Source organism: Lutra lutra, chromosome 15 (assembly GCF_902655055.1).
Source record: "Lutra lutra chromosome 15, mLutLut1.2, whole genome shotgun sequence".
Classification (NCBI taxonomy): Eukaryota; Metazoa; Chordata; class Mammalia; order Carnivora; family Mustelidae; genus Lutra; species Lutra lutra.
Window position 1 is genome coordinate 397,499 of NC_062292.1, and position 22,417 is coordinate 419,915.

Consider the following 22,417-nt stretch of genomic DNA (forward strand, 5'->3'; position numbering starts at 1 on the left):
TGCCATTTTACCTTTTTTTTTTTTTTTTTTTTTTTTTTTTTTTTTCAGTACATCTTATACTGATTTTGGCACTATTGTTTTTATGTTTCATTCTCCATCCCAGCACCCTGGGATCATAACCTGAGCCGAAGGCAGATGCTTAACGAACTGAGCACCTAGGTGCCCCTGTCTTTGACTTTTGACAGGTGGTCTGTAATGTGTCTGAGTGGGGGGGACCTCTTAGGGTTCAGCCTATTTGGAGTCCTTCTGAGCTTTCTGAGTGTGGATTCCGTTTTCTTTGGGAAGATTTAGCATTTTCCGCCATTATTTTTTCAAACAAGCGCTCTGCCCCTTTTTCTCCATCTGAAGCTTCCATATATCTTGCTGTAGGTCCCTTAAGGTCTTCTTCACTTTTCTGCATTCTTCCTCTTTGTTCCTCTGACATGGTAATTCCAAAAGAGTTGTCTTCAAGTTTGCTGATTTTTCTTCCTGCCTGATCAAGCCTGATGTTGATTTCCTCTAGTGAGTTTTTAAAGTAATTATTATATTCTTCAGGCCCCACATTTCCATTTGGTTCTTTTTTCAGGGTTTTTTTGGTCATTGGTGATACTCTCATTTTGTTCATGTGTCGTTTTCCTAGTTTTGTTTAGTTATTTATTTGTGTTCTCTTGAAGTGCATTGAACTTCTTTAGGATAATTAATTTGTAAATTCTTAGGTAATTCATGTATCTTATTAGAGTCCATTTCTGAAGCTATTTTGTTCCTTCGATAGTGCTGTTACACTGTATCTTTGTGTGCCTTGGTATTTTGTTGTTGTGATTTTTGCTTTCATAAAAACAGCCATCTCTCCCGTCTTTATAGACTTGTTTTGTATAAGGGAAGGTCTTCACCAGTCATCCCAGCTAGAGATTCTGGAGATCCCTTAGACTTTTTATGACGATGTATCTTCTCTGGTCTGGTGTATCTAATTTTCCAGTTAGAGTGACCTTGCTCCCTTTTCTGTCAATGATACTGCAGGTTTTTTGGTCTTTCACTGAAGCCACTGAGCTCTCTTTTGTTCTCAAGATATGCCAGTTTTATGAATGCTGAGCCAAGCAAGACAGAAACTAGTCCCCGGCAGCCTTCCTCCACCCGTAAGCTGGACAGACATTCATTCTACTCTTCTTTTTCCTTTCCAATGGAGAAGCTGCAGTTGGGCTTTTTTACCCCAGTATTGAGCTGTGTTGCCTTGGGGGAGGCACTGATATCATTAAAATGAAATAAGTTTTCTTTTTCCATTCAGTATAGCTGTACTTGGCTTTGAACTTGACTGATGTACTGCCTTCTTAACTGGTTTTTTGGCATTTTCATAAATGCTTTTTGACTTCAGTTTATTTATTTATTTTTTTGAGGGAGAGAGTGTGCACGACGAGTAGGGTTTGGGAGGGCGATGGAGGGGCATGGGGAGGAGAGAGAATCCCAAGCAGGCTTCCATGCTTAGCGTGGAACCTGCCTTGGGGCTCCATCTCACAACCTTGGAGTCATGACCTGATCCAAAATCAAGAGTCCAACATTTAACCAGCTGAGCTATGCAGGTGCCCCAAAGCTCTTTGAATTTATATTGTTATTAAAAGTCAGTGTTTTTGTAGGAGAGTGAGTTGAGGCTTTCTGTTCTGCAATCTTGCTCATATCACTCTTTCCATATGGATTTTACCCACCATCTTAAAATACTGGTTTTATTCCCCCATTGCTATTCAGCATGCCATTAACTGTAAATTAAGAGTTCATATATGCATAGATCATTTCTGTACTCTATTTTGCACCATTGGTCTATTGGTATAGACCAAATATTGGTATATTTGTACCTTTTTAAGTACCAAATTGTTTTAATTGCCATAGCTTTGAAATGACTCTTGGTATCTAATAGAGTACATTTTCTTGTTCCTACTACAAGAACATTTTGACTATTCTTGATTTTTTGTGTTTCAATATAACTTTTTAAAGCAGCATATTAGTTTCCAACAAAAAGTTTGCTGAAGGTTGGATTGTGATTATACTGAATTTAAAGATAAATTTAGGGCAAACTAATATCTTAGAATTATTGTATATTCCAATCAATGGGGATGATATATTTTGTAATTATTAAGGTTTTAATTTCTCTCACTAAAGTATTTTATAATTTTTAGTGTGGCATTACTGTACAATTTTCCTTAAAATTTTTAAAGTATTTGATATTTTGGTACTGTTGTAAATGTTATCTTTTTAAGTACTTTAGTTTTTAAATGTTACTGGTATAAAAAATACAATTGAGTTTATAATATTTTAAAACTAGCAGTCTTTTTATTCACTTATTAATGATCGTAATTCAGCTATAGATTCTTTTGGATTTTCTGTCTACACAGTGACATCTTTTTTACATTATGACATTTTTCATTATTTTCAAACCATATACCTTTTGCTTCTTTTTCTTGACTTATTACACTGGTTAGTACCTCAGTTATCTTTAAATGAACTGTTGATAGCATTGATTTAAAGAATATAATTTGGTAAGTTTTGACAGTTTATTGTCCCTTGAAATCATTTGCATAGTCAAGGTAATGGATATATCCATTATATCCAAGAATTTCCTTATTCCCATTTTTATTCCCTCTCTCTTATCCCTACTTACCTCCACATCCTTGGGAATGACTGATCTTTCAACTACTGTGGATTCGTTTATATTTTTTGTAGAATTATATATGAATGAGATTATATAATCAAACCATATGTATTCTTCCTTTGGTCTGATTTTTTTCACTTAGGATAATACTCATGTTTGAGATTCATTCATGTTGTTAAGAGTATCAGTAATAACTTCTTATTTCTGAGTTATATTCCTTTATAAAGATATATCACAGTTTTTTTATATTTCGTTTTTGGATGGGCATTTGGGTTCTAGTTTTGGGCTGTTCAAATAAAGCGGTTTCGTATATTTGTATAAATGTCTTTGTATGGACTTGTACTTTCATTTGTCTTTGGTAATCACCTAGGAATGGAATGACTGAGTTATATTAGAAGTATAAGTTTAACTTTTTAAGAAACTGCCGAACTATTCCAGAGTGGTTGTATCATTTTACATTTCTGTGAGCAGTGCCCGGCTGTTCCAGTTGTTCTGCATCCTTTTAATACTTGCTGTGGTCAGTCTTGTATTTTAGACATCCTAATAGATACAGAGTGGAATTTCTCGTGTTATTAACTTTTATTTCCCAATTATCTAATGATGTTGAGCATACTTTCATGTGCTTATCATCTTTATGTATTTGGTGAATGTCTGTTTATATCTTCTCCCCATTGTTTTAGTGGTATAGTCATTTCTCATTATTGAGTTTTGAGGGATTTTCAAGATATGTTTTGGATTTTTTTTCAGGTATGTGATTTATAATTTTTTCCTCCAGGTCAGCAGTTTTGTCTTCTCATTTTCTTAGCATTGTCCTTCCAAAAGAAGCTCTCAATTTTCAGGAAGCCCATTTTACCAAAGCTCTTTGTTTTTATGGGCCAATTTTATATCTAAAAATCTTTTTTTAACCAAGAGTCACAAAGATTTTTTCCTAGAAGTTTTATATTTATGTTTTACACTTAGATCAATGATCCCTGTTGTTTTTTAGTTTTTAAGAAAGTATGAAATATTGCTTGAGGTTCATTATTTTGCCTGTGGATATCTAGTTTTCTGACACTGTTCTTTCTCCACTGAGTTTTCTCTGCACCATTATCATAAATCATTTGGCCATATTATTTTCATCTATTTTTGATCAGTACCTGTTCTCTTCCAGTGATTTATTATTATTATTTTTAATTTTTTTTTCAGCATAATAGTATTCCTTGTTATTGCACCACACCCAGTGCTCCATGCAATCCGTGCCCTCTCCAATACCCACCACCTGGTTCCCCCAACCTCCCACCCCCCGCTGCTTCAAACCCCTCAGATTGTTTTTCAGAGACCATAGTCTCTCATGGTTCACCTCCCCTTCCAATTTCCCTCAACTCCCTTCTCCTCTCCATCTTCCATGTCCTCCATGCTATTTGTTATGCTCCACAAATAAGTGAAACCATATGATAATTGACTCTCTCTGCTTGACTTATTTCACTCAGCATAATCTCTTCCAGTCCCGTCCATGTTGCTACAAAAGTTGGGTATTCATCCTTTCTGATGGAGGCATAATACTCCATAGTGTATATGGACCACATCTTCCTTATCCATTCGTCCGTTGAAGGGCATCTTGGTCCTTTCCACAGTTTGGCGACCGTGGCCATTGCTGCTATAAACATTGGGGTACAGATGGCCCTTCTTTTCGCTCCATCTGTATCTTTGGGGTAAATACCCAGTAGTGCAATGGCAGGGTCATAGGGAAGCTCTATTTTTAATTTCTTGAGGAATCTCCACACTGTTCTCCAAAGTGGCTGCACCAACTTCCATTCCCCACCAACAGTATAAGAGGGTTCCCCTTTCTCCACATCCCCTCCAACACATGTTGTTTCCTGTCTTGCTAATTTTGGCCATTCTAACTGGTGTAAGGTGGTATCTCAATGTGGTTTTAATTTGAACCTCCCTGATGGCTAGTGATGATGAACATTTTTTACATGTGTCTGATAGCCATTTGTATGTCTTCATTGGAGAAGTGCCTGTTCATATCTTCTGCCCATTTTTTGATATGATTGTCTGTTCTGTGTGTGTTGAGTTTGAGGAGTTCTTTATAGATCCTGGATATCAACCTTTTGTCTGTACTGTCATTTGCAAATATCTTGTCCTCTTTGTTTTGTTGACTGCTTCCTTTGCTGTGCAGAAGCTTTTGATCTTGATGAAGTCCCAAAAGTTTATTTTCGCTTTTGTTTCCTTTGCCTTTGGAGACATATCTTGAAAGAAATTGCTGTGGCCGATGTTGAAGAGGTTACTGCCTATGTTCTCCTCTAGGATTCTGATGGATTCTTGTCTCACGTTGAGGTCTTTTATCCATTTTGAGTTTATCTTTGTGTACGGTGTAAGAGAATGGTCGAGTTTCATTCTTCTACATATAGCTGTCCAGTTTTCCCAGCACCATTTGTTGAAGAGACTGTCTTTTTTCCACTGTATATTTTTTCCTGTTTTGTCGAAGATTATTTGACCATAGAGTTGAGGGTCCATATCTGGGCTCTCTACTCTGTTCCACTGGTCTATGTGTCTGTTTTTATGCCAGTACCATGCTGTCTTGGTGATCACAGCTTTGTAGTAAAGCCTGAAATCAGGTAACGTGATGCCCCCAGTTTTATTTTTGTTTTTCAACATTTCCTTAGCGATTTGGGGTCTCCTCTAGTTCCATACAAATTTCTGGATTATTTGCTCCAGCTCTTTGAAAAATACCGGTGGAATTTTGATCGGAATGGCATTAAAAGTATAGATGGCTCTAGGCAATATAGACATTTTAACAATGTTTATTCTTCCAATCCAAGAGCATGGAATGGTCTTCCATCTTTTTGTGTCTTCTTCAATTTCTTTCATGAGTGTTCTGTAGTTCCTCGAGTACAGATCCTTTACCTCTTTGGTTAGGTTTATTCCCAGGTATCTTACGGTTCATGGTGCTATAGTAAATGGAATCAATTCTCTAATTTCCCTTTCTGTATTTTCATTGTTAGTGTATAAGAAAGCCACTGATTTCTGTACATTGACTTTGTATCCTGCCACATTACTGAATTGCTATATGAGTTCTAGTAGTTTGGGGGGTGGAGTCTTTTGGGTTTTCCATATAAAGAATCACGTCATCTGCGAAGAGACCAAAAAGGAGAATTTCAGACCAATATCACTGATGAATATGGATGCTAAGATTCTCAACAAGATCCTAGCAAACAGGATCCAACAGCATATTAAAAAGATTATCCACCATGACCAGGTGGGATTCATTCCTGGGCTACAAGGATGGTTCAGCATTCGCAAATCAATCAATGTGATAGAACAAATTAATAAGAAAAGAGAGAAGAACCACATGGTCCTCTCAGTTGATGCAGAAAAAGCATTTGACAAAATCCAGCATCCGTTCCTGATTAAAACGCTTCAAAGTATAGGGATAGAGGGAACATTCCTGAACCTCATAAAATCTATCTATGAAAGACCCACAGCAAATATCATACTCAATGGGGAAAAGCTCGCAGCCTTCCCGCTGAGATCAGGAACACGACAAGGATGCCCACTCTCACCACTCTTGTTCAACATAGTATTAGAAGTCCAGTGATTTATTATTAAGCCTCCATCACACTATGTTAATTTCTGTAGTTATAGTAACTCTTAAAGCCAGTAGTATAAGTCCTTTGTTCTTCTTTTGCAACATTACTTAACATTACTTTTGTGTTTCCACATGAATCTGATAATCAAATTGTAATTTGTGCCGAAAATCCTGCTGGAATTTATTTCAAATCTATATATCAATTTAGGGAGAAGTGATGATATTAAATTTCCCAGTCCGTGAACACAGTTTATCTCCTGTTATTTAGGACTTTAATTTTATTCAGTAATGTTTTATAATTTTCATTGTTATGTGTCTTTTATGTCCTTAAGCATTTTATTTTTTCATGTTATTATAAATGTTACTATTTTTAAATTTTCAGTTTCTAATGGTTTTGTTGCTGTAGTGTAGACATACAGTTGATTTTCATATATTGACTTTGTATCCTGCAGCTTTTCTAAATTTACTTATTCTAATACTTATTTTTTTAAAAATTAATTACATAGGATTTTATACTTAGATGATGAAATCGTCTATAAATATGAAAACAATTTTACTTCTTTATTTATTCTTTAATTTTTTAAATAATAGTAATATTTTTCAAAGACATTTGTTTAAATGTTTAATAACATTACCTGTACTTTGATTTTCATCTACAGATTATGACTGTACCCAATGACCCATATACTTTCCTCTCTTGTGGTGAAGATGGAACTGTTCGGTGGTTTGATACACGTATCAAAACTAGCTGCACAAAAGAAGATTGCAAAGATGTAAGAATCAAATTTTTATATAAATGACCAAAAAAATTAAGATAATAATTAAAATTGGACAGTAAGTATCTCTGGGTTGTAAGATTATGGGTGAATTTGATTGTATTAAATTTTGTTGATCTAGTGTAATTACTCCGTGTTTTAGTCTTATATTTGGGAATAATTTTTATTTTGTCTCTTCAGAATGCAATTTGCATTACTCACGTATTGTTTGTTTTTTCAACCACTAATTAAATATATATTTCATATTTTGGCTGTTTTATAAGGTAAATGTACAATATCGTATTAGATGTCCGTATTAGAGTTGCGTAGGAAATTGCAAAGAAAAAAAGAATTTCCCTTAGAGTAATAAACTCCTGAGAATGAATATTGACTGAGTATATTTATTTTGGCTTCACAGAAGCCGATTTTGTTGGAAAACTGATAGAAATCTGAAAAATAAAGAAAACCGTGTTGTTTATCCTTCTCATTATCAAACCGAGTTAGGATTTCTGAGAATGGTTATTTTCTTCTAGTTAAAAGGAAAATGTTTTACATGTTAAAATATTTCAAAGTTTTAAATCTTTAGAGTAGCCTCTCTGCGGCAGTACTGTGTGTAACTGGTGTTGTATAATCTTTTATAGGATATTTTAATTAACTGCCGACGTGCTGCCACATCTGTCGCTATTTGCCCACCGATACCATATTACCTTGCTGTTGGCTGTTCCGATAGCTCAGTACGGATATATGATCGGCGAATGCTGGGCACAAGAGCCACAGGTAAAAAGCAGTATGTCAGAGAAAGTGTAAGATTCTGTCGGCTCAAAGAATAAGTCTTTATGACATATTTGCAATTTTCAGGTTTCATTAGTTTCATAAAATTCAATAAATACTTTAAGCAATATGGATTATTATAAAAAACGACATTTTACTAGAGCGCCTGGGTGGCTCAGCCAATTGAGCATCTGACTCTTTTTTTTTTTTTTAAGACTTTATTTATTTATCAGGACAGAGAGAGAGAGAGACAGTATAGGCAGGGCGAGCAGCAGAGAAAGGGAGAAGCAGACTCCCCGATGACCATGGAGCCTGAAGTGGGACTTGATCCCAGGACCCTGGGATCATGACCTGATCCGAAGGCAGACGCTTAACCAGCAGAGCCACCCAGGTGTCCCAAGCATCTGACTCGATTTCAGCTCAGGTCTTGATCTCAGGGTCATGAGTTCAAGCCCCACACTGGACTCTATACTGGGCATGAAGCATACATGCATACATATATACGTACATAAAAATAGCATTTTATGAAGTTTTTATGACCCTATCCAGGTGATACTTTTGCAGTTTATCACTTTAAAAAATTTTAACAGTTGATGTATTAATTTCCTAGAGCTGTCATAACAAATTACCACACATTTCTGGGGGTTAGATGTCTAAAATCAAGGTGTTAAAGGTTTTCTGTTGACGGCGCTCAGGAAGACTCTTGCGTGCTTCTCTCCTAGCTTGTGGTGGTTGCTGACAACTTTGACTTTTATTTATTTATTATTATTTTTTAAAAGGTTGTTTTTTTTTTTTTTTAAGATTTTATTTATTTGACAGAGAGAGATCACAAGTAGGCAGAGAGGCAGGCAGAGAGAGGGGGGAAGCAGGGTCCCTGCTGAGCAGAGAGCCCGAAGTGGGGCTTGATCCCAGGACCCTGAGATCATGACCTGAGCTGAAGGCAGAGGCTTAACCCACTGAACCACCCAGGCATCCCTAAAAAGATTGATTGATTGATTGATTAGTGAGAGAGAGCACAGAGGGAGAGTGTGAGGGAGACATCAAACTCCCTCCCCACTGATCAGAGAGCCCAACATAAGACTCGATCCCAGGACCTTGAGATCAGGGCCCAAGCCAAAGGCAGACCCCCAACCAACTTGAGCCACCCAGGTACCCCCAATTTTAACTTTTAAATGTTTCCTTTCACTCTCTGCTTCCACATGTACATGCTGTCCTCTCCTGTGTGTATCTGAATCCACATTTTCCTCTTATTAGGACACCCGTCATATTGGATCTAGGGCCCACCCTAATGCAATATGACCTCATGACATCTGCAAAGACCTTATTTCCAAATATTCCAGAATCATTCTGAGTTCTAGATGGACATGAATTTGTGGGGGGACCCTATCAGCCCAGAACACTTGGCTCTCCTCATTTCTCTTTGTTGTAGAGAGGAAAGTTAGAGAAGAACAGTGGGTACGTGGTACGTGTTCACACACAGCATAAGCCCAGTTTAAGCCCTGTTAAGTACTGTTACTGATGCTGCTATAGCCCTGAAGTTGAATCTTTCTTAAACTCCTCATTTGCTTCTCATTCCATTGTGGAATGAAACTGCCTCTGGAATATTCCATTTAAAGCCAGCTTATTAGCATTTTCTCGTAAGGGAAGGCCAGGAATATATACCCACACACCCAGCAAATACACCTACATCTGTATATTTTCACATACTTTATATTGCTAAAAATAAAAGTGGTGTTGGCCAGAAACTAACAGTCTCAATCTCAGTGTCAGTTTATATCCAGTAAAAATGGACACAGAGTACTGAAATGAGAAGACTAGGTTGGGGGCGCCTGGGTGGCTCAGTTGGTCATCGACTCTTGGTTTCAGTTCATGTCATGATCTCAGGGTCGGGAGATTGAGCCCTGAGTTGGGCTCCGTGCTGGGCATGGAGATTCTCTTTCTCCCTCTCCCCTCTACCCTGCCCCCAATCGTGTGCACACTCTCTTAAAAAAAAAAAAAAGATTAAAAAGGATAAGTAGGTAGTTTTTGGGGGGTGGGGTTGGTTTGTTTTTGGAACTGTGGTTGAGAAATCTTACCTTTTTGGATATGCACTTTTAGGGGAAACAGTAGTAATATAAGATGAAATTCTAGGCTAACTTAGTATTTTTCAACAGTGGGACACTATTGACATTTTGGGCAGAACAAGACCTTGTGCAGTAGGTCTCCTTATACAGTTTTGTGGGACTCTTAGAATTTAGCATTCCCAGACCTCCATGGGCACAAAATGCCAGTTGGACCCCTCCCTATCGTATCATATTATATTATATTGATGACTGCCAAAATTAAAGCTGGAATACTGCCCCTACTCTGTCATTTTGTAAGAGGAAAATTTCATGACAATCAAAAATCTTTTAAAAACATAGGGGTGAGGGGTGCCTGGGTGGCTCAGTGGGTTAAGCCTCTGCCTTTGGCTCAGGTCATGGTCTCGGGGTCCTGGGATCGAGCCCTGCATAGGGCTCTCTGCTCAGCAGGGAGCCTGCTGCCCCCACTCCCTGCCTCCATCTGCCTCTCTGCTTACTTGTGATCTCTCTTTCTGTCAAATAAATAAATAAAATCTAAAAAATAAAAATAAAAAAAACATAGGGGTGCCTGGCTGGCTCAGTCGGAAGAGCATGTACCTCTTGATCTCAGGGTCATGAATTTGAGCCCCACATTGACTATAGAGGTTACTAAGGAAAATAAATAATTAATAAAAAGAACTTTTTCTAACCTAAAGCAAAAGATAAATAATTTTAAAGGGAAAATGCACAGTTTTATCTAGTATGCTAGTAATAAATATAAGATCACCTATTTATATTGTAAAAATTATATTCATTGGAGGAAAATTTTTGGAAGGTGATTTAGTGTAACTATAATCACAAATCATTTTAATTGATTAAATAACTTATATTTCAAATAAAACATTTATGTAATCTATAAAACATTTATATAATCTATGTAATTCCAGCCACTCGGGAAATTTTTTTTGAAGCTACATAACCTTCATACTATTTTCTTTATTATTTTGTTATAAAATTAGGCTATTAAGAAAATAGCCTTTCCTAGAAATAGAATATGATAGTTTGGATTTTATATTGCTACATTAAATCACATATCTCATAATTCGGATTAAGAGTTTTTAAAGCGTTTTTCTTAAAAAATGTATACAACTTCCTGTTTTTTTATTTAGGGAATTATGCAGGTCGAGGAACTACTGGTATGGTTGCCCGTTTTATCCCTTCCCATCTTAATAATAAGTCCTGCAGGGTGACATCGCTGTGTTACAGTGAAGATGGCCGAGAGATTCTTGTTAGTTACTCTTCAGATTATATATATCTTTTTGACCCGAAAGATGATACAGCACGAGAACTTAAGACTCCTTCTGCGGAAGAAAGAAGAGAAGAGGTAAGATTGCTCAAAGCCATGTTCTCCATTCCATTCAGAAACATGAATTCAGTGACTGCTGGGACTTGAAGGGCTTCAAAAAATATAATTGATTTTCAAGGTATTTATAGTCTAGGTTTTGTAGAAGGGCACGAGTATACATGAAAGGGGCTAATCATTAAGGATGAAGCTCTAGAAGAGAGTCTTGTGAAATATTTTTAAAGAGGAAATATTTAATAGCAAAATGTGTTTCTAACTTACGGAGGCACAGCGGCAGGCAAGAAAGGTCAGCAGTTCTCGTGCAGAGCGGTCAAAACAATAGAAATCCGGTGCTTAAACTCAAGAGACTAAATGTTTATGTTTATACACCAATAGGCGTTTTGTCTGTTACCATTTGCTATTCAGATGTGGACAGTAATCCCCTTCTCTTCTGATCATGTTTCTTTGTCACAATTAGAACTAGTAACAGACCTCCCTGGTGCATTTTACAAAATACATATAAATAAGTGAGAAAAAGTTAAGTTAAAGTACACACATGCACACATACATATACACACACAATGGTGAGAGGAGGGAATTGTTGTCTATACATGAATAGTAAATGGTAATAGGGAAAATCCTGTTTGTGAGCGTAAACATTTAGTCTTACTGAAGTATATATATTGCATTTTCTAATTATTATATATAGATCTATATACATACTATATATTGAAAACTAGGCAACTCTGAAATAGTGAACCATTGGGGCACCTTGCAGGTTCAGTCAGGGGAGCGTGTGACTCTTGATTTTGAAGTTGTGGGTTCAAGTCCCATACTGGGTATAGAGATTACTTAAAAATAAAATCTTTAAAAGAATAAAATAGCAAACCATCTTCTTATTTATAAAAGGCAAAAACCAGAAATAATATATCCTTGAAGTATGCAGCAATAGAAAAATGTTTGTGTTAACCCATTTAGCTTCTTTCTCCAATATATTTTTCACTTTGGTTTTTGTTTGTTTTTTTTTTAAATGTCCTGTGTTTAATCACTACTGTTTGGCTTGTAAATGTTTTTGAAATTAACTGTTGCTTTACTATTATTAGTGACTTTTTGGTATTGGACCAACTCCTATTAGTGAACTTATTTTAAAGGTAGTAAAGAAGAACAATTTTCTCATTCTTGTGATACGCAAAACTCTATCCAGTTGTTATGATTGCAGATTAGTCTGTAATATTAGGGAAAAATCAGCACATCTTTATAAATATCTTGGGATTTTAAATTTTCCGGTGTATTTAAGTGAATTAGAAAATTGACAAAGAAAATGGGATGCTGGCTAATGAAGGCTATTTTTGAGTTTATTGGTCTTATTGAAAACGAGACTGCTGTTGCATTTTGTTGCTGCTGTGTAATTCCTCTTGAGACCTGTGCTCCAGTGAACTTACAGTCCAGCTTTCTGACTCTTATATAATGAGAGCTGGAAGTGCAGAAACGTTTTAAGTGGGCCAGCCAGCTTTTGTACCATAGAATACTGAGCCAAAATGTGTTTGCATATTCAGAGTGAATGAGGCTGAGTCATGAACACTTGGTTTCCTGGACATGGTTTTCTTGGTATTCTTTGTTAAATCAACTAAATTAAGAAAAATAATTCTGAAAAAGTATTACAATCATAAAAATAAATCATGCTTAGTATAATAAACTAAGCAATTCACAGGTATATATAGAAGAAGAGATTAGTTGTCAGTCTCCTTCTTAAGCTTACCACCTTTTCTTCAGTGTTTTATGCTAAATCCTTGACAGTAGTGTTCAGACACACTCAACTCACCAAATATTTATTGAATATCTACTTGACTAGGTCCTGTAGAAATTTAAGAAACTCAAGGGTGACGTTGACAAAGACATCACCTCTCACTCAGGAATTTACAGTTTAGTGGAAATAAAGATATAAAAACATGAATATGTAAAACTTAATTGAATTATATATAAGAGTTATCTTCCATATAAGTAGAGCAAAGGAAGGAATAATGTATTTTGATTGGAGATGGAAGTAATGATTGAAAAGGATTTTAAAATTTGAATCAAAGTTTCACACAATGATTTTTTTCTTATGTTTTAATGATATTTTTTATTTTCTTAATTCTTAATAAATATTTTTATATTTTCTTAATTCTTTTTTTTAATGGATTTTAAAAATATTAACATATATGTATTATTTGCCCCATGGGTACAGATCTGTGAATCATCAGGCTTACACATTTCAGAGCACTCAGCATAGGACATACCCTCCCCAATATCCATCACTCAACCACCCTAACCCTATCCCCTACCACCAAGCAACCGTCAGTTTGTTTTCTGAGATTAAGAGGCTCTTATGGTTTGTCTCCCTCCTGGTACCATCTTGTTTCATTTTATCCCTCCCTACCCCCTGCAACCCCCCACCCTTCCTCTCAAATTCTTCATATCAGAGAGATCATATGATAATTGTCTATCTCTGATTGACTTATTTTGCTAAGCATAATACCCTCTAGTTCCATCCACATTATTACAAATGGCAAGATTTCGTTTCTTTTGATGGCTGCATAGTATTCCCTTGTATATATACACTACATCTTTACCCATTCGTCTGTTGATGGACATCTAGGCTCTTTCCATAGTTTGGCTATTGTGGACATTGCTGCTGTAAACATTTGGGTTCACGTGCCCCTTCGGGTCACTGTATTTATATCTTTAGGGTAAATACCCAGTAGTGCAATTGCTGGGTTGTAGGGTAGCTCTTTTCAATTTTTTGAGGAACTTCCATGCTGTTTTCCATAGTGGCTGCACCATCTTGCATTCCCACCAACAGTGTGGGAGGGTTCCCCTTTCTCTGCATCCTTACCAAAACCTATCGTTTCCTGACTGGTTAATTTTAGCCATTCTGACTGGTGTGAGGTGGTATCTCATTGTGGTTTTGATTTGCATTTCCCTGATGCCAAGTGGTGATGTTGAGCACTTTTTCATGTGTCTCTTGGCCATTTGGATGTCTTTGGAGAAATGTCTGTTCCTGTCTTCTGCCCATTTCTTGATTGGATTATTTGTTCTTTGGGTATTGAGTTTGATAAGTTCCTTATAGATTTTGGATATTAGCCCTTTATCTGGTAAGTCATTTGCAGATATCTTCTCCCATTCTGTCAGTTGTCTTTTGGTTTTATTGACTGTTTCATTTGCTGCGCAGGAGCTCTTGATCTTGATGATGTCCCAGTAGTTCATTTTTGCCCTTGCTTCCCTTGCCTTTGGTGATATTTCTAGGAAGAAGTTGCTGCGGCCCAGGTCAAAGAGGTTGCTGCCTCTCATCAAGGATTTTGATGGATTCCTGTCTCACATTGAGGTCTTTCATCTATTTTGAGACTATTTTTTTTTTAATTTTATTTATTTATTTATTTGACAGAGAGAGATATCACAAGTAGGCGGAGAGGCAGGCAGAGAGAGAGAGAGGAAGAAGCAGGCTCCCCGCTGAGCAGAGAGCCCGATGTGGGGCTCGATCCCAGGACCCTGGGATCATGACCTGAGCTGAAGGCAGAGGCTTTAACCCACTGAGCCACCCAGGCGCCCCTTGAGACTATTTTTTTGTGTGGTGTAAGGAAATGGTCCAGTTTCATTCTTCTGCGTGTGGCCGTCCAATTTTCCCAACACCATTTGTTGAAGAGACCATCTTTTTCCCATTGGACATTCTTTCCTGCTTTATCAAAAATTAGTTGACCATAAAGTTGAGGGTCCATTTCTGGGCTCTCTATTCTGTTTCACTGATCTACATGTCTGTTTTTGTGCCAGTACCATACTGTCTTGATGATGACAGCCTTGCAGTAGAGCTTGAAGTCTGGAATTGTGATGCCACCAGCTTTGGTTTTATTTTTCAACTCCTCTGGCTATTTGGGGTTTTTTCCTGGTTCCATATAAATTTTAGAATTATTTGTTCCATTTCTTTGAAAAAAAAGTGATGGTGTTTTGATAGAGATTACATTCAATGTGCTTTAGGTAGCGTAGACATTTTCACAATATTTGTTCTTCCAATCCATGAGCATTCAAGGTTTTTCTATTTCTTTGTGTCTTCCTGGATTTCTTTTATGAGTACTTTATAGTTTACTGCGTACAGATTCTTTGCCTCTTTGGTTAGGTTTATTCCTAGGTATCTTATGGTTTTGGGTGGAATTGTAGATGGCATTGACTCCTTAATTTCTCTTTGTTCTGTCTTGCTATTGGTGTATAGAAATGCAACTGAATTCTGTTTGTTGATTTTATATCCTGCCACCTTACTGAATTCCTATATGAGTTCTAGCAGTTTTGGAGTGGTCTTTTGTGTTTTCCACATAAAGTATCATATCATCTGCCAAGAGTGAGAGGTTGACGACTTCTTTGCCGATTCAGATGCCTTTCATTTCTTTTTGTCGTCTGATTGCTGAGGCTAGGACTTCTAGTACTATGTTGAATGGCAGTGGTGATAGTGGACATCCCTGCCGTGTTCCTGACCTTAGAGGGAAAGCTCTCAGTTTTTCCCCATTGAGAATGATATTCGCTATGGGTTTTTCATAGATGGGTTTGATGATATTGAGGTATGTACCCTCCATCCTACACTGTGAAGAGTTTTGATCAAGAAAGGATGCTGTATTTGTCAAATGCTTTTTCAGCATCTATTGAGAGTATCATATGATTCTTGTTCTTTTATTAATGTATTGTATCACATTGATTGATTTGCAGATGTTGAACAACCTTGCAGCCCTGGAATAAATCCCACTTGGTCGTGGTGAATAATCCTTTTAATGTCCTGTTGGATCCTATTGGCTAGTATTTTGGTGAGAATTTTGCATCCACGTTCATCAGGGATATTGTTTCTAATTCTCCTTTTTAATGGGGTCTTTGTCTGGTTTGGGGATCAAGGTAATGACTCATAAAAGGAGTTTGGCAGTTTTCTTCCCATTTCTTTTTTTTGGAACAGTTTCAGGAGAATAGGTATTAATTCTTCTTTATGTTTGGTAGAATTCCCCTGGGAAGCCGTCTGGCCCTGGGCTCTTGTTTGTTGGGAGATTTTTGATGACTGCTTCAGTCTCCTTACTGGTTATGGGTCTGTTCAGGTTTTCTGTTTCTTCCTGGTTCACTTTAGGTAGTTTATATAGTCTCTTAGAATGCATCCCTTTCTTCCAGATTGTCAAATTTGCTGGCCCATATTTGGTCATAATATGTTCTTACAGTTGTTTGTATTTCTTTGGTGTTGGTTGTGATCTCTCCTCTTTCATTCATGGTTTTATTAATTTGGGTCCGTTCTCTTTTCTTTTTGATAAGTGTGGCCAGGGGGTTTATCAATCTTATTAATTCTCTCAAAGAACCAGCTCCTACTTTCCTTGATCCGTTTTACTGTTCTTTTGGTTTCTATTTTCTTTATTTCTGCTCTGATCTTTATTATTTCTCTTCTCCTGTAGGGTTTAGACTTTCTTTGCTGTTCTTTCTCCAGCTCCTTTAGGTGTAGGGTTAGCTTGTATATTTGAGACCTTTCTTGTTTCTTGAGAAAGGGTTGTATTGCTATTTACTTTGCCCTCAGGACTGCCTTTGCTGTCCCAAAGATTTTGAAAAGTTGTGTTTTCATTTTCATTTGTTTCCATGAAATTTTTTTTAGTTCTTCTTTAATTTCTTGGTTGACTCATTCATTCTTTAGGAGGATGCTCTTTAGCCTCAATGTATTTGAGTTCTTTCCAACTTTTCTCTTGTCGTTGAGTTTGAGTTTCAAAGCATCGATGTCGGAAAATATGCAGGGAATGATCCCAGTCTTTTGGTACCAGCTAAGGTCTGATTTTTGACCCAGGATCTGATCTATTCCAGGGGAATGTTCCATGTGCACTAGAGAAGAATGTGTATTCTGTTGCTTTGGATGGAATGTTTTGAATATATCTGTGATGTCCATCTGGTCCAGTGTGTCATTTAAAGCCTTTATTTCCTTGTTGATCTTTTGCTGAGATGATCTGTCCATTTCAGTGAGGGGGTGTGTTAAAGTCCCCTACTATTATTGTATTATTGTTGATGTGTTTCCTTGATTTTGTTATTAGTTGGTTTATATAGTTGGCTGCTCCCATAATAGTGGCATAGATATTTAAAATTGTTAGATCTTTTTGTTGGACAAACCCTTTAAGTATGACACAGTGTCCTTCCTCATCTCTCATTATAGTCTTTGGCTTAAAATCTAATTTATCTGATACAAGGATTGACACCCCAGCTTTCTTTTGATGTCCATTAGCATGATAAATTGTTTTTCACCCCCTCACTTTACATCTGGAGGTGTCTTTGCATCTAAAATGAGTTTCTTGTAGACAGCATATCGATGGGTCTTGTTTTTTTATCCATTCCGGTACCCTGTGTCTTTTGATTGGCGGATTAGTCCATTTACATTCAGGGTAACTATTGAAAGATATGAATTTAGTCCCATTGTATTGCCTGTAAGGTGACTGTTATTGTATAATCTCTCTATTCCTTTCTAGTCTGTTACGTTTAGGCTCTCTGCTTAGAAAAATAGGTATTAATTCAATATTTCCTGCAGAGTTGGTTTGGTGTTTGCAAATTGTTTTAGTTTTTGTTTGCCTATTTCTATTTTCAGTGACAACCTAGCTGGAAATAGTATTCTTGGCTGCATATTTTTCTCACCTAGTGCTCTGAATATATTATGCCATTCCTTTCTGGCCTGACAAGTCTCTGTGGGTAGGTCTGCTGCCAATCTAATATTTCTATCACTGTAAGTTACAGACCTCTTGCCCTGAGCTGCTTTCAGGATTTTCTCTTTGTCACTGAGACTTCTAAGTTTTATTATTAGATGACGGGTTGTGGACCTACTTTTATTGATTTTGAGGGGGATTCTTTGTGCCTCCTGGATTTTGATGCTTGTTCCCTTCACCAAATTAGGGAAATTCTCTGCTATAATTTACAGTGATACACCTTCTGCCCGTCTCTCTTTCTTCTCTTTCTGGGATCCCAATTATTCTAATATTGTTTTGTCTTATGATATCACTTCTCTCTCGCATTCTCCCCTCGTGGTCTAGCAGTTGTTTGCATCTCTTTTGCTCAGCATCTTTATTCTCCATCATTTGGTCTTCTGTATCACTAATTCTTTCTTCTGCCTCATTCATCCTAGCAGTAAGAGCCTCCCTTTTTTATTGTACCTCATTAAGAGCTTTTTTAATTTCAACTTGGTTAGATTTTAGTCCTTTTCATCTCCAGAAAGGGCTTTTATTTCTCCAGAAAGGGATTCTCTAATATCTTCCATGCTTTTTTTTGAGCCCAGCTAGCACCTCGATAATTGTCATTCTGAACTCTAGTTCTGACATATTACTAATGTCTGTATTGATTAGGTCCCTACCTGTCAGTCTGCCTCTTCGTTTTTTGTTTCTTTTTTTTGTGGCGAGTTTTCCACCTTGTCATTTTATCCAGATAAGAATAGGTGAATGAGAGGGGCACCTGGGTGGCTCAGTGGGTTAAGCCTCTGCCTTCAAATCAGGTCATGATCTCAGGTCCTGGGATCAAGCCCCGCATCAGGCTCTCTGGTCAGCAGGGAGCCTATTTCCCCCCTCTCTCTCGACTGGCCTTCTGCCTACTTGTGATCTCTGTCAAATAAATAAAATCTTTAAAAAAAAAAAAAAGGATACATGAATGAGAGAACAAAATACTAAAAGGGTAGGAATGACCCCAGAAAAATATACACGAAGCAAATCAGAAGAGACCCAAAACCGGCCGGGGTGGGGGGAGGGGGAAAAAAGAAAAAATATATATATATGACTGATAAATAGAACAGCGCCACACACTTGATTTTGGATGTATTTTGGTCTGTTAGAATAAACTACCTCCCAAAATTTTAAAGAAAGAAAAACTTATATATATACAAAATAAGGGTAAACATGATAAAGGGATACAATATGACTGTAAAGATGAATATTAAAAAAGATACTAAAAAAGGAATTGATAAGTTGTTTGAAGAAAAAAAAAGGAAAGAATGTGATCAGGCTGGAGATAAGGTATGTTTTGATCATTTAGAAGAAACTGTATCCCAAAATTTTAAAGAAATAAAAGACTAGATGTATACAAAAAATAAGGTAATACAATGAAGGGAGACTTTATGACTATTACAACAAAAATTACATAAGATTTTTAAGAAGAGGTATTGATAAGATAAAATAGTTTAAAACATTAAAATAGGAAAGAGGAATAATTTTACAAGGTAGAATAAGAAAAAAATGAAACTTAAAAAATTTAACTTTGAAAGAATATAGGATCATGGGGAAAAAAGCCATGAATTCCACATGTTGCGTTCCCCTACCTCTGGAGTTCTGCAGTTCTCATTGATTGGTGAACTTGTTTTGGCTGGATGTTCTTGCTGATCTTCTTGTGGAGGGGCCTGTTGCTGTGATTCTCAAATGTTTTTGCTCGTGGCGGAATTGTATTGCCCCTGCCAGGGGCTGGGCTAAGCAATCTGCCTGGGTTCGCGCTCGGAGCTTTTGTTCCCTGAACACTTCCGGTATGGTGGCCACCCAGTCTCTGTCTTGGAGGAGCCAAGGGCTCAGGGCCCGGATCCTCAGTGCTCTCTCAGAGAAAAATCAGTCCGTGCCTCCTATCCCCTTGGTCTCTGGCCATGCTCTGAGTTCCCCCAGCCTGTGACAGAGCATTTCTGTCTCTGGTGCACAGCCGGGTTTGCAGTCTCCAAACCCAGCAGATTCCTGCTGTGTGCTCCTGGGCTGCTCCTTCCAGAGGAGGAAGGAGCTGGTCTCCCCAGGTGTGCCACTTATGGGGTCCCTGCAGAAAGAGCAGTGGTCCGAATGTGCCTCAGATCATGACTTAAGGTCACCCCGAGCTGAAGACCGATGCCTTGGCTCCATCTCTGCAGCCAGTTTCCCTGCTCTGATACCCAGGAGCTCTGCTGCACTCGGACACCCCCTGTCTTTTTGTGACCCTGTGACGTCCTGAGACGACCGTACTCACGTGGGCTCCACCCCCCCGCTTAGCCTCTGGAGCGACGTCCGTCAGTGGAGCGGACTTCTAAAGGTCCCGATTTTGTTCCCAGCTGCTCCACCCTCGCCGGGAGCCAGCCCTTCCCCCTGCGATTTATGTTCCTGTGGCTTCGGATTCTCTTCCCCACATGTCCTGCCTTCTGGAAGGTGGTTGATTTTCTGTTCCTTGAATTTCTGCTCTTCTTCTCTTCTATCTCTTGTTGAGTTTGTATGTGTTCAGAATGGTTTGATAACTGTCTAGCTGATCTCCTGGGTCTTGGTCTCCTACTCCTCCGACATCTTGCCGCAAAACCTATTTTCTTAATTCTTAATCCTGTAATAATTTCTCTTTCGTTTTTTCCTTCTTTAGTATTTTTTTGTACTCAATTTTTAAAATTTCTCATTTCCTTTATTTTGTATTCTTTTTTTCTTTTTGTTGTCTTTGCTGTCTTTTCCTCTAATTAATCTGTTTCACATTTTCTGTACCTGCCCCACTCCAGTCATGGGCTACTTTGTTGGTTGTTTCCTCATTTCCTCCTGGCCCTGTGGTTTGTGCCAAAAATACATATCCCAGATCTGTAGTACTAACTCCCATTCCGACTGTCATTACTACCCTGATCCAAGGCCTCACTACCTGTCCTAATTACTGTGGTCGCTTTTAACCAGCTCCCCTACTTGTCCTTTAGCTATGTAGTGGCCCATTGATCCTTTAAAACCAAGTCCAGTTATGCTACTCTTCCGATCAGCGCTCCCAGGTGGCTCTCCATCTCCTCAAAGCGAAATGAAGGTCCTGTCAGTGGCTTCAAGTGCTTATGTCACATGGTTCGGTGACTTCTGCTGTTCTCTCAGTACTCTACTCGCTGCGGCTGCCTCTGCTGACTTATTCAGGCAGCTGAAGCGTGTGTCTTCCTTATAGCATCTGTGTTTACTGCACTTGAAATGGTCTTCCTGTGTATCTGGATTTCATTTTCTCTTAGCTATTTTTAGATATTTGCCCTCGTCACGTTCTCAGCGAGGCCCTACTTCACCACCATGTTTAAAGTCACAGCCTTTAACTGCCTGGTAATGCCCATCTCCTTTGTCTACTTAAATTTTTCCCCATAACACTTAACACTTTCTTTGTATATTTTACTTTTTTATCATGTATTGTTCACTAGTTAATAAACTGTGACATTGGGGTTTTTGTATGATTTACCCATTGATCTTCTCCCAATACCTGGAGTAGTGCCTGACACATGGAAGGTGCTCAGAAGAGTCTTTCTTGAATGACTGAATTAATGCTTGTAGCATTTTCAGTATTCTTTTTTTTTTTTAAAGATTTTATTTATTTATTTGATGGACAGAGATCACAAGTAGGCAGAGAGGCAGGCAGAGAGAGGAGGAAGCAGGCGCCCTGCTGAGCAGAGAGCCCGACGCGGGGCTCGATCCCAGGACCCTGGGATTGTGACCCGAGCGGAAGGCAGAGGCCTAACCCGCTGAGCCCCCGGGCGCCCCCGTTTGCATTATTCTTGTGCTGGTCATTTTCCCTGTCTCAAAAACTCAAAGTTGTAACTGTTTTTAACTTGAAGATCTCATTCCAGAAATAATTGTTGAGGTCATGACACTAGCTATTTGCTTGTGTAATATACAGTTCCTCTCTGATAACTATGGAGCAGAGCTCTTTTCTATTCTAAATATAGTTTGCATACAGAGTGAGGCCCTCTGGTTCTGGAGATGATTATCTATGTAAGATTTTGGCCAGTTGCCACACGAAGCTTCCTCTAGTCTTCTGATTGCTCCCAGTCACACTTGTGGCTTCCTGTGCACATTTGCTATTCTCTGTTGCTTCTAGCCATACTTACATACTTGGGGAATTTGTGAGGGATTTTTACCCTCTCTCTTCTTTGCTGAGGGTGTAGACTTTTTTTTTTCCCCATCTTTTTTTTTTTTTTTTAAGATTTTATTTATTTATTTATTTGACAGAGATCACAAGCAGGCAGAGAGGCAGGCGAGAGAGAGGAGGAAGCAGGCTCCCCGCTGAGCAGAGAGCCCGATGCGGGGCTCGATCCCAGGACCCTGAGATCATGACCCGAGCCGAAGGCAGCGGCTTAACCCACTGAGCCACCCAGGCGCCCCTTTTTTTTCCCCATCTTGCTGCTTAGTATGGTTTCCAGGAAAAAACAGAAAATTCAGAGCTAAGCTGTCACTAAGTTTCTATCAAAATCTGCTTAATTGTGAGGAAAAAGAAAATCAATGAATGTTATGTTAAAAAATAAAGGGAGTGATCCACAAAATGAGAGAAAGTGTTTTTGCATCATATATTTGATTTACGATTTAGAATCTAGTAACC

At 38.0% G+C, this 22,417-nt stretch overlaps 1 protein-coding gene across 7 annotated transcripts in view; it reads left to right on the top strand.

Moving 5' to 3' along the window:
• The window catches only part of DCAF6 (DDB1 and CUL4 associated factor 6), a 143,509-nt gene that overhangs the window by 48,706 nt on the left and 72,386 nt on the right, over positions 1-22,417 (top strand). For all 7 annotated transcript variants that reach the window (XM_047704740.1, XM_047704742.1, XM_047704744.1 and 4 more), the window contains 3 exons: positions 6,848-6,961; positions 7,585-7,720; positions 10,923-11,137. In XM_047704740.1, the coding sequence (XP_047560696.1) occupies positions 6,848-6,961; positions 7,585-7,720; positions 10,923-11,137 (465 nt within the window). The remainder of the gene's footprint in view (positions 1-6,847; positions 6,962-7,584; positions 7,721-10,922; positions 11,138-22,417) is intronic.